Genomic DNA, 12,245 nt, shown 5'->3' with positions numbered 1-12,245 from the left:
ATCTGAGGAGCCGATTCACTTAGAGAGGGAGAGGTATTGCCTGGCTTTTCTCTCTCTCTCTCTGTCTGTCTTTGTTTCTATCTGCCATCTCTATCCGTCTGTCTCTATATTCATCTTCAAGCATAAGCTTTCTACTAGTTCTATTTGGAGGTGAATTTGCTCTGGCCTGGTGTTTTGAGAACATGTGGTTGGTGGGAAGAGTGTGTGTATGTTTGTGTGTGTCCTACTGGAGGCCGTAACACTCATTAGGGGCTGCGTTGGGTTCCGTGGGATTGACCGTTTGTGTTTAACGGCGACAGAGCGTTGCATTGGACCAGGAAGGACCCTGTGGGTCACCCAGCGACACTTTAAATTAGAGCCTCATTAGCACACTGACACACTGGAGCCTGGAGGGCCAACACAGGAGGGGAGGGCCCGTTAAACATACAGCGCTACATGACCTCTGATTAACACGTGTGTGTGTGTGTGTGTGTGTGTGTGTGTGTGTGTGTGTGTGCGTGTGTGTGTGTGTGTGTGTGTGTGCGTGTGTGTGTGCGTGTGTGTGTACGCTTAGGCGGCGTTGATGTTGAACTGATTTTGATCGCTCGGTGAACTATTGTGAAAGAGCATTGACAATCACTGTGTCAGTATAGCAGCTCCTCCATGTTTGCAGCACGGTGCAGGAATGGGGCTTAGCACGTTAAAGGTGCTGTAAGCGATGTAACACAGTTTCTAAGCTAAAACATATTTTGTCACATATACAGCTAACATCATCTCACCATCAGCTGCCTGTGCCCCGAATACACTAATAAAAACACACTCTCTGTGGACTCCATAGGCCCATAAAAACATAATAAACTGTTCCAGCAAATCACAGACGAGATGCGCGTTTGGGAGAGTTTTAATTGCACGGGAGGGAGGGGGAGGGAGTAGCGAGCTAGCTCTCTGTTTCGTTTAAGCGTCAACAGAAGTGACGTTACCCTGCATCGCTTCTAGCACCTTTAACCCCTAACCCTTAAAGGTGTTCCGTCACACTGGTGCGATGGAAATGTTGGAAAATGAACGTTCTAAATATCTGGGTTCATTGAATTCAACATAGAATTTTAGAACTTTCAATTGTTGGTGGAACGGAATCTTATGTTAGAATGTTGAAAAAACCACACCTTTAAGGATTAATAAGTCATCCTATGAGGGCTTGCTTGGTTCCAGAGAGTTTATAGATAGAACATCAGAATCCCTGCATTTCTGTCATTTACATTCCACCTTAATGAAGGACTTTAATCTGTATTGCCTGCCATTTTTGCAGTGATTAATGATGGACAATTAAACCCATCATGTAGGTGCCCATGCTGTTTGAATGTGGTGTTGTTTTGGGAATGCCTAATAGCCTATGCAGACTACACAATTTCAGTTAAATTTTGCCACGATTTTGTCGTAGCCGACAACTTTCCAGTGCCGTGCCCGATTATGAGAAGTTGGAAGCGATGCCAAAGGAGGAATGCATCTTGTAATGTGACATTCAACAACCCGCGATTTATTGCCTGCGATGTCCCACAACTCCACGATGAAAAGTCTAGCATGTCGGAATGTTTGGGGAGTCTCCTACAACTCCTCTGTTGACACTGACACTATGACGACACGCGACGACAAGGCTACGATCGATAGGCTGCATGATCTTGTAATGTGGCCAATCTCCCGACCAAGGCACGGCAAGATTTTGTGATTCTCTGATCTCCTAGTCTGACATGGTCAATTGTAAAAGACCATCGTGGAAGACAAAACAAATGTGTAATCTGCATAGGCCGTAATGTATTCTGTGTTTGTGTGTGTTTCTGTAGACCTGTTTCTTCATTATTTGCAGGATAATGCTACACAATCGTGTCATCTAATGCACATTTGGGAAGATAAGCATACATTTAGTAGATTGTTAATAGAATCAATTTGTATGTCTGCGTGTGATTTGTTGACCATAGTTGTGTGTGTTTTTAGGGCATTAGGTCACGCGTGTTGGAGACGTTTGTGATGCTTTTCCTACTGGGCCTGCTCATCCTGGGAATAGTGTGGGTGGCCTCTGCCCTCATCGACAATGATGCAGCCAGCATGGAGTCCTTATATGGTAGGGATGCAGGAGGTCTACAAATTTGAATATTGATCAACTAGATTAATTTATATCTTTTTCCAGGCCTGTCTTTTTAAAAAAATAATTATTCCAACAGGGCTAGACCAGGAAAACTTTTTTTGGAGACATTGTATAATATATGCATGTGTTAGAGGGACAGTTAGTTGAGTGAGTAGACATAACCGAATGAACGTAGAAAACGAGTGTGATCCTCATCCTGTGCTGTTGTCCTGTTCTCTCTCTCTCTCTCTCTAACAGATCTGTGGGAGTTCTACCTGCCTTACCTGTACTCCTGCATCTCTCTCATGGGCGGTCTGCTCCTGCTCAGTATGTCCCCTCTTCCCTCCTGTAGCACGTACACTGCACCGGTTTGCTTTTTGGGCCGGTTTCCTGGGTGTGGATTAAACCTAATCCTAGATTAACAGACAACTTCAAAGACAACTTCAATCTCCTCTTAAAAAGATGTTATAGTCCTGGACTAGGTTTAAAGGTACCGTCAGCAATTCCTCCATGGATGATGTCATGTCTGTTGCTGTTTGAACCAAACACCAACAACACACCAGAGAGCGAAATCACCAATCCCCTCCTGAATGTGACAAAAAGTGTTAGGGCTAAAGGCCCATTCACACCAAGAACGATAACGATAACTATAACCATAACGATAAAAGCGTTCACACTGAACAACGATAAACAAAGTCTCTCCTTGTGTTAATGAATGTGACCGTTTAAATTCTATGGGTTCTGATTGGCTATTAGCTTTTTATCGTTCTGAAAATCGCTCTGAAAGTGATTCCCAACGATATCGTTCTTCATGTCGTTATCGTTATAGTTTATGTGTGAACGTGGTCATTCATATTAACGAGAACGATATATATTTATAGTTATCGTTATCGTTCTTGGTGTGAATGGGCCTTTAGAAATCATTTGGAATCGCTGATGGTACCTTTAATCCATGTCTGGGAAACTGGCCAATGGTGTTTGAGACAAATAAGGGATTCTTTTACTCATTTACAGTTGCGAGATACTATGAGCATTTTTGGACAGCAGGAAGACAAAAGTTGCGTGTGTGTGTGTGTCACTGATTTCTCTCTGATTTCTCTCTGTGTCCGCAGTGTGTACCCCAGTGGGGCTGTCACGCATGTTCACTGTTATGGGCCAGCTCCTGGTCAAACCTACGGTGAGAGACTTGCACACAGTATACACTCACACACACTCATCCAGCACCCACCATTTCAATAACAGACTTGCATTACTCTACACCCTACACACACAGACATCAGAAATCAGACCTAAAGATTGGTGCCAAACCCAGCGCTTACACCCCCCGAGTACTGAACACAGACTCCTCACTTACGCAACACATCAAATTCACATCAAATACTCAGTCTTGCCTCATAATATAGGTTTGTCTCATTCAGCTCTGCCAACACTCACTTCAGACATGAAAGCAGTTAAACAAAGTGAAAGGCTCTCAGTTGCTGAACATGCTCACCAGACAATAACGCATACACATAACGCTTCCAAATACCCAAGGTAATCTTAAAATTACAGCCGCACAAAAGCAAAATCCTCACATTCAATAAAGTATTTATAGTAGTGCTGGAATTGGGTTGTTTGTTGAGTTGCTTGAGTTGTTGTGTTTACTTTATTGGTCAACAGGACAGACATTTTAGTCTGTTTCTACAAATCATTACTTACTGTCAACTCTCTTTTCTCTTTCTTTATCCCATCCCTTCCTCTGCTTGTCATCTCTAGATACTGGAGGATTTGGATGAGCAGATCTACTGTATAGTCTTACAAGAGGAGGCCCTGACAAGAAGACTTAACGGTGTGTATTTGTTTATATCTGTGTGTGTGTGTGTGTGTGTGTGTGTGTGTGTCTGTGAGTGATTTACACCATTCTCTCATCTGATCTCCACAGACAGGTTATTACAGACTGCCTTAATTACAGGGCCACTTTGGCCAAATGGATAAATTACTAATTAAAGCATCTGTGTGAAACCTGAGCACCTGCCTTTAAGTAGAAAGGAGAGATGAGCCCCACTAACCCCTTCTGATAGACGTGCTGATAAGTGAAGGGACCGGAGTGTTAGCGTTACTGGGGCAGCGCTCTGCGGAGGTGTACATGATTCACTGAGCTCAGTGGCTCCACCTGATTTTATAGGTCAGGAGCGCAATGTCTAATTTTAGAGTTTAGGTGGAGTGCCCCTTTTAATTCAACTTCTAGGCAGCTCCCTATCTGTGTGTGTGTGTGTGTCTAGTGAGGTGTGTGTCTAGTGAGGTTTGTGTGTGTGTAGTGAGGTTTGTGTGTGCCTAGTGAGGTTTGTGTGTGTGTTGGAGAGATTGAGTGTCTGACCAGTGGTTTTCAGCATATGGTCCCATTATCAAGAAGTTTTAATGTCAGGATCCTCTAAACAATTGTAATTATACATAATGTGTATGTATTGTGTGTGTGGAAGTACATTTGTAGCCCATTAGTCATTAATTATTAAATAATAAGAATAAGAGTATACCCTTTAAAGCCACTGATTCTTTTCTTTTTTCACTCATGTTTTCCACCTGTGTCTTGCCCCTGCTCAACAAATCCCTGGTCATCATCTCCTTTTACAAAAAAAAAAAAAAAAAAAAAAATGTTTTCCCAACCAAAACATGTTTTCCCAACCAAGCAGGAAGTATCTGGGCGGTGCACCAAAGTCTACTGTTGAACACCGACCCCAGCACGCAACTCTGTGTTACCAGCGCTCAAAGCCAGCCAGTGCAGAGGCCTCTTTTTTTCTTCTTTTCACAACCCAGGGAGGTAAAGGAGATGGCAGATATGGCTTCGCTCCCTTTCAAAAACGCCGCCACTGCCTCTCAATAGGTCGTCAATTGCCTGTTTTGGGTATCGGCAGCGTTTGCCGCTCGAGCGGCGGTGCTTTGAGCGACGATAAAAATCCTCCTGTGCTTTTGCGGCACATTTGATACATGGCGGTCACTGTGACGACAGGACAAAAGGTGTTGGGGATTCCAAAGCCTTGGAGCGGCAGCAAACGCACAGCGCCTAAGAGAGCGCGGCCAAGATTTTCGCTCAAGCGTTGATGTTGATGCGAGATCCGTGTGCCTTATCGGAATACCAGGAATTCTATTTGTTTCGAACATTCAGGCAAAAGGGGGGGGGGGGGGGGTGAAGAGGGTAACAGAGGAGGTGCAAGGAAGAAATGAACAGGAACATTGGGGCAAGAAACGTTCAGGAGCAGTTTGCAGAGGTGTTCTCCATCATCTCCTCCTGTCTTCTCCCCCCATCTTCTCCACGTATCTCCTAACTTCTCATCTCCTCCCTTGATCATCTCCATGTATCTCCTAACTATTCATCTCCTCCCTTGATCATCTCCACATATCTCTTAACTTCTCATCTCCTCTCCATCTTTTCCACATATCTCCTAACTTCTCATCTCCTCTCCATCTTCTCCACATATCTCCTAACTTCTCATCTCCTCTCCATCTTCTCCACATATCTCCTAACTTCTCATCTCCTCTCCATCTTCTCCACATATCTCTTAACTTCTCATCTCCTCTCTGCTCCTCATTGCCTCCACTTCTCCGCTTCTGTCCTCTTGGCTCCTTATCTCTTCCTTGCACTTCTTCTCTTCCACCCTATTTAAACACTTATGTCCAGCACTCTCCTCCCTATACCCCCCCCCACCCCCCACCCCCCACCCCATCCCCCACAACACCAACCCTGTCCCACTGGTGTCAATCACCATGATTGTTTTTCGAGGCAGTACTTGACACTAATCTCCTCACACACCGTCCCTCCTCGTCCACGATAAGCAGAATGAGATCTCATCATGATAAGAAAATGGACACGTGTGTATTTGTAGAGAGAGAGAGAGAGAGAGAGAGAGAGAACGCAGATGTAGATTACTCTTCTCCTGAATGCAGCAGGGGACAGGCGGTGGCTTGTCCGGCACCTTATCTGATCCAGGACAGGCTTTTATGCCCTGTGGGAAAAAGAACAGCCATTTGTGTTCTATAATTACGTCTGGCCAGCACTTGCACCACTTTCACAACCACCAGAGGAGGGTGAGCGGTAGGTGTAGGTGTAGTTGGTAAATTGATTGCATGCATGGCATGACCAACGGTTAGTGACCAGTGATGGTCGATGGCCACCTTGCTGCAATGCTGCCAACAGAGTGAAATGATCTGTGGATGGACTTCATGGATGTCTAACAAAGACTAACAAAATCACATTTTGCACCTGAATCCCACCAGGTGTCTCTGTTGGCTGGTGCATTTGTGTTTATTTATTTATCATCAGTAATGTTATGGGGAGAAAGGTCAGGTCTGTTGTTCCCTGAGCCTGGCAATTCACCTTGCGTGAGGTAAGAGTAGGTTATAAGTGCAGTGGCCGTGGTCTGCAGGTGAACGCTCAACCTGCCCCTTTGACACCTGTCTCCCTGCAGGACTTGGGCGCACGCTGTAGTCTGGGAAAGTGAGTTAGTCAGCAGAATAGTGTTGGTGTGAGTTGAGGCTTTGTCCTTTATGCAAAGATAATCCAGCAGGAGTTTCAGGGCTCTCTGTGTGTCCTCATCGACACTGAGTGTGGGTCTAGCTTCCCTGTGTGGTTGTGTGTGAGAGAGAGGGATAGAGGGTCTGTGTGTGTGTGTGTAATTGTGTGTGTGTGTTTGAGTAAGAGAGAGAGGCAAATGATTGTGTGTGTGTGTGTGTGTGTGTGTGTGTGTGTGTGTGTGTGTGTGTGTGTGTGTGTGTGTGTGTGTGTGTGTGTGTGTGTGTGTTTCTTGGCTCCCTCCGCACTCACTTGCAGTCGTCCAGATGCTCTGCGGCACGATGACCTTGCAAGTGGCTGCGCCGCCGTGCCGTGCAGGTCTCTCTCTCTCTCTCTCTCTATCTTACTTCGTCTGTCTCTCTCTCTCGCTCTATCCATCTCTTTCTCTCTCTGTGTCTCTCTCTCTGTGTCTCTCTGTCTATCCATCTCTCTCTCTCTCTCTCTCTCTCTCTCTCTCTGTCTTTCTCTCTGTCTCTCTCTCTCTGTCTCTCTCTGTCTATCCATCTCTCTCTGTCTCTCTCTCTGTCTCTGTCTCTCTGTCTCTCTCTCTGTCTTTGTCTCTTTCTGTCTCTGTCTCTATCTTACTCCATCTGTCTCTCTCTATCTGTCTCTCTCTCTCTCTCTCTCTCTGTCTCTGTCTCTCTCTCTGTCTCTGTCTCTCTCTGTCTCTATCTTACTCCATCTGTCTCTCTCTATCCGTCTCTCTCTCTCTCTCTCTCTCTCTCTCTCTCTCTCTCTCTCTCTCTCTCTCTCTCTCTCTCGCCCGCGCTCCGTTCTCCTTTGCATAATTGCGAGTGACGTAATGCGGAGGAGAGGAGATGGCCATGAGATAGATCCCTGCGTGTGCCGAGCAGCCAGTTCATCTCTTTACTGCCTGGCCACTGCAGAGCAGCGGAGGTCACATTGACATTCTGTGGCTGTCGCGCTCGCACACAGGGCCGTCTGGAGATGGAAAACTACACAAGTGCCCTACAGCTTGCTGAGTGGATTTTGGGGGAACATTTTGCGCAGTCACTGAAAATTCTTGTCCATAGTCGCTGCTGTCTGTGTGTTTAAGCACAACCTATAGTATCACCATACATGAAGGATCATGACCGTTTATTCACTGACATAATTGCATTGCATTGTTTAACATGAGCAATCCACTAGTGTCTGCATTAACACATCTCAGGTGATGTGAACCAAGTTGTTCACACCTGTTACCCCTAGAGCCTGCAGAAATGTCAAATGATTTAATGTGCCTGCTAAGTCATTCTGTTCCAGTTAGTTGTGTGGTATAGTATGGAGCCTTGTTTTAGAATACCAGATTGTTTTAATCTGGTGGTTCATGGTGTATAGTGAGTCAAATGTAGATTGATGTTTATTTTAACTCCTGATGGCATTTCTGATGATATTCTAGTCAAGAAACTGTCAAAATATGTTCATACATTGGGATTGTAAGGAGCTGAATTGGTAATAGTTACACTGTATCACTGGGAGTTGTAGTCCTGACCTCATCGTCATGGTTTCACCTGTAGGATATTTCCCAGGCACTCTGCTCCATGCGCCTGTGATTTCTGCATCCATGATGGATGTGTGTTATAAGCACTGTGCTGTGTGCAGAGGTGGATGCTGCTTATGGCGTTCACAGACACAGGGCTTGGTTCAGGGGGATGCTTCTTATGACATTCACAGACACAGGGCTTGGTTCAGGGGGATGCTTCTTATGACGTTCACAGACACAGGGCTTGGTTCAGGGGGTTTCAGAGGGAGCTCAGGCGACGCAAGGAATCCATGACACCACCCACCCTCCCACTCCCTCGGGATACAGCCCATGAATATGGCTGATCACGTCTGAACCCCCCCCCCCCTTCATCGACTGAATCGTCTGCAGGATCCTGGCCTCGGGGTGAGGCTTGTCTGAGGTGGTGGAGGTGTGTGTGTGTGTGTGTGTGTGTGCCAGACCTGTCGAACACGCGGTGACATTTCCTGTCGCGTTGTCTTGCACACGTTTGGTTGCAGGGTTCAAACTTCCCCCTGAGCGCCTTCGCCAGGGCAGGTGCAGGGTCAGGCTGGAACACGAGCTCCTCTCTTCCGCATGGGACTTTTCTCTTCTTTTCCTTTTTTTTTCCTTTTCTCTCCTCTCCGAAGGGGTTTTCTCATTCATTCTTTCTCTTCCTCTGTCTCTCTCACTCACTCACTCACTCACTCACTCACTCTCTCTCACTCTCACACTCTCTCTCTCTCTCTCTCACTCATTCTCTCTCAATCACATCACCGTATATGTCTTCATTTAGAATCCCCAAACCTCAACCAGACAGGGCGTGTCATAATAATAATTGAAAGAAGAGATGGAGAGAGCAAAGACAGGAGATGGGAAGAAAGAGAGAGACTTGATCAAAGTCAGGGCCTCGCACAGCCCCTGTTGGGGAGATGAAAGATGTGATTTTTATTGCACGCAGTAACAGTGTAACGCCAAGCTAATTGCCGCTGATCTGCCGGCTGTCCTGAGGGAATGCAAATGGATACTCCAGCACTTCCAGGGGGCTGAGAGAGAGAGAGAGAGAGAGAGAGAGAGAGAGAAAAAATCCTGAATGAAACATAAATTAGATCCTAAATGAGCAAGCGCTGTGGTTTTCCTGGAGAACCCCGTTCTTTGACTTTATCAACACACACAAACACACACGCACACATACACACTTATGCACACTCACCACACCGCAAACAGTCACACACTTCTGTGCCACCACTATCTCCTAGGGCTGGTTGGAGCTTGCTGAATATCCTTCACACATCAGACAGCGAGTTTTTTTTCTTCCAAGTTGTTGTTGTGCTTGTTTGAGATCATCATGTTTAACGCTAAACAGGATTAAGCACCTCTGATGGGATTTCTTCATTAAAATAAGGAGCATGCCAAAGCCTTGAAAGGCGAGCAAGAGAACACTATTAAAAGGGAGTGGGAAAAATAAATGAAGAGTGAAAAAGAGCAAGAAGGTGAAAGAAAAGTAGATTTGTGGTTGGCTCAGAGTTTGACGACTCTGTTAAACGGTAACCTGCTTGGTGGGGCTTTTTTTCCCCCCGCTTTCCTGTTGTGGGTGCTGAGGCTGAGGTTGGTTGAGGCATTGGCACGGCAGCCCAGAGCGAGAGTGAATCGTGTTTGTTTGGAGAGAGAGAGAGAGAGAGAGAATGCGCTCGCTTGCAGATGAAGAGGGTTTTGTCAGCCTCTGTTCATCATTTCATCTCACGTCTGATTCCTCTCCACCCCGCCACACACACACACACACAGACGTAGCGCCACACTCCTCTCTCCCACTTAGACAGTCCTCTTGCGTTGATTTCTTTATTTCTCTGACAGGCAGCGTGAGTCACACAGGGGCATGGGAGATCTCAGGCAGGCGTTTGAGGAAGGGGGGGGGTGGTGATAAGGGCTTCTCTATGGGCCAAACCACAGATGCTCCTCACCGCCCAGACATCTCCATCTCTCACCCGCAAACCCTTTGATGGTGACGTGTTTTTAATGTGTCATATCTCTCTTTCTCTCTCTCTTTCTTTCTCCCTCTCTCTTTCTCTTTCCCTGTCTGTCTGTCCATCTTTCTATCTTTCTTCTTCCTCTCTCTCTCTCTCTCTCTCTCTCTCTCTCTCTCTCTCTCTCTCTCTCTCTCTCTCTCTCTCTCTCTCTGTGTTGTCTCTTCCAGGCACGGCCTCCAATTCCCACGTCCACGGCAGCAGGCAGCACCTGCACAAGGAGCTGGACAGCATACGGAGTCAGAGGAATAAGCTGGGTAAGATGGACGAGCCCCAGATCGCACGACGCCCTCCTTTCACTACAAACCACCTGAGCAAACACAACGCTATTGTACACAACTCTTAATTCAGCTGTAAATCAGGCTCACAAGATGGCAGGACGAGTGTGTGTGTGTGTGTGTGTGTCTGTGTGTGTGTGTGCATGTGTGTGTGTATTTATGTGTCTGAGAAGGTGAGAAAGGTGTGTTTGTGAGTTTAAAAGTGAGTATATGTGTGTCTAGATGCTGTTTTTTTTTGTTGGCTGAACTTTGATCCAAGTCCAAATGTTTCTCCTCCGTAATGAGTGGCTCTCTCTCTCTCCCCTCTGGCGGCTGCTTTGGGGCGGGGGGCGGGGTAATGGATGGCCACGGGGAGAAGCCTGTCGGCGGGTTGGGGAGCCGGAGTGGGAGCCACGGAGGCACTTAGGGTATTGGACAGGATGCAAACTTTATTGTGGCCCAGGCCTGCGAGTGATGTCATTAATTTAGCGTCGTGGCGCGCCGGGAGCAACCTTGGCAAACCTCTGCAGCGGACAATGCCAGCTTTTTTTTTTGGGGTGGGGGGGTGGGGGGGGGGCAGGGAAACGAGAGAGATGGAGAAAGATGAAGAGGGGGGGGGGGGGGGGGGCAGGGAAACGAGAGAGATGGAGAAAGATGAAGAGAGAGAGAGAGAGAGAGAGAGAGGGGGGGAGGGGGGGCTGGGAGAGGGCGAGACAATAAGTCAGAGAGAGTGAAAGTGATGGAGCGGAGGAGAGAGGGAGAGAAAGAGAAAGGAGCAAGAAAAGACATGACGTCAGCAGAAGCGAGGGAGCGGCGAGGGTCGGCGAGGTGAGGTGGAGGGACGGCATCTGCTCCTTCTGGCCCGCTGCAGCACCTTCCATAAATTAGCCCAATTAAAGTGACCGGCTGCCCACCGGGGGATTATCTCCGAGATGCATTGGAGATGCTGTAAAACCTCACTGGAGAGAGAGACGGAAAGAGGGAAAGAGACTGAGAAGGAGAAAGAGAGAGGGAGGGAGGAAGAAAGAAAGAAAGAAAGAAAGAAAGAAGAGTGAAAGCTTATTTTGTGGATTTTTTTTATCACATTTATTTTTCTCTTAGCAGCCAAAGTAGAGCAATGAACGAGACACTTAATTCAGGCTTTTATCACAGTCAGCAGATGATAACAACTTGAGGACTTAATCACTTCACAGTTGAAATGTGTTGTCTGTTAGAAGTACTCCTCATTGGTTTGTTGATGTGGACTGTTAAGAGACTGCACCTGCTGATTGAGAGTCCCAGTTAAAGTCAATAGTTGCATGCTTTGCGTGGCCACTCTCCTTGTGCCTGTGTTTTATAGCAGGTCCTCGCGAGTGCCAAGTTGCTCCACTGTTTTTTTTTAGCCATTGTTTCCTTTGTCAGCACCTTGGCTTCGAAAAACGCATGCATCTTCTCTTGACATGGAAATGAACTTTAAATAACTTGGATGCGGTGGGGCTTTTTGGTCCGGCTCCAGGTTTATTACCAGAGATGCATAAAGAGAGTTTAGTCCCACAGGGGTTTGTGTGGGACACTTCTTTTTTTAGTATATATATATTTTTTGGCCTTTTATGCCTTTAATCAGATAGGATAGTGGAGAATGACAGGAAGTGAGTGGGAGAGAGAGTCGGGGCGGGATCCTGAAAGGACCACGGGCTGGGAATCGAACCCGGGTCGCCGGTGTACGTTGCAGGTGCCCCAGCCAGTTGCGTCACGGCCGGGGCCTTGTGTGGGACACTTCTGATGGTCACTACACAGTAAGACCCTCTGGTGCTTTCAACATCAGAGCATTACTGTAGCCACCTCTCCTGTCCTGGGAAGC

The 12,245-nt window shown here is 46.8% G+C and overlaps 1 protein-coding gene across 1 annotated transcript in view; it reads left to right on the top strand.

The window, feature by feature from the left end:
* Positions 1–12,245, top strand: part of lmbr1 (limb development membrane protein 1) — a 49,585-nt gene that overhangs the window by 18,793 nt on the left and 18,547 nt on the right. Inside the window, exons 6-11 of the mRNA XM_042068889.1 lie at positions 1,969–2,095; positions 2,357–2,425; positions 3,211–3,275; positions 3,854–3,926; positions 10,319–10,479; positions 11,510–11,514. Of these exons, the coding sequence (XP_041924823.1) occupies positions 1,969–2,095; positions 2,357–2,425; positions 3,211–3,275; positions 3,854–3,926; positions 10,319–10,479; positions 11,510–11,514 (500 nt within the window). The remainder of the gene's footprint in view (positions 1–1,968; positions 2,096–2,356; positions 2,426–3,210; positions 3,276–3,853; positions 3,927–10,318; positions 10,480–11,509; positions 11,515–12,245) is intronic.

This window comes from Alosa sapidissima, chromosome 17, assembly GCF_018492685.1.
Source record: "Alosa sapidissima isolate fAloSap1 chromosome 17, fAloSap1.pri, whole genome shotgun sequence".
Lineage (NCBI taxonomy): Eukaryota > Metazoa > Chordata > Actinopteri > Clupeiformes > Clupeidae > Alosa > Alosa sapidissima.
The sequence above is the reverse complement of the archived record's forward strand: the minus strand, read 5'-3'. Positions and strand labels throughout refer to the sequence as shown.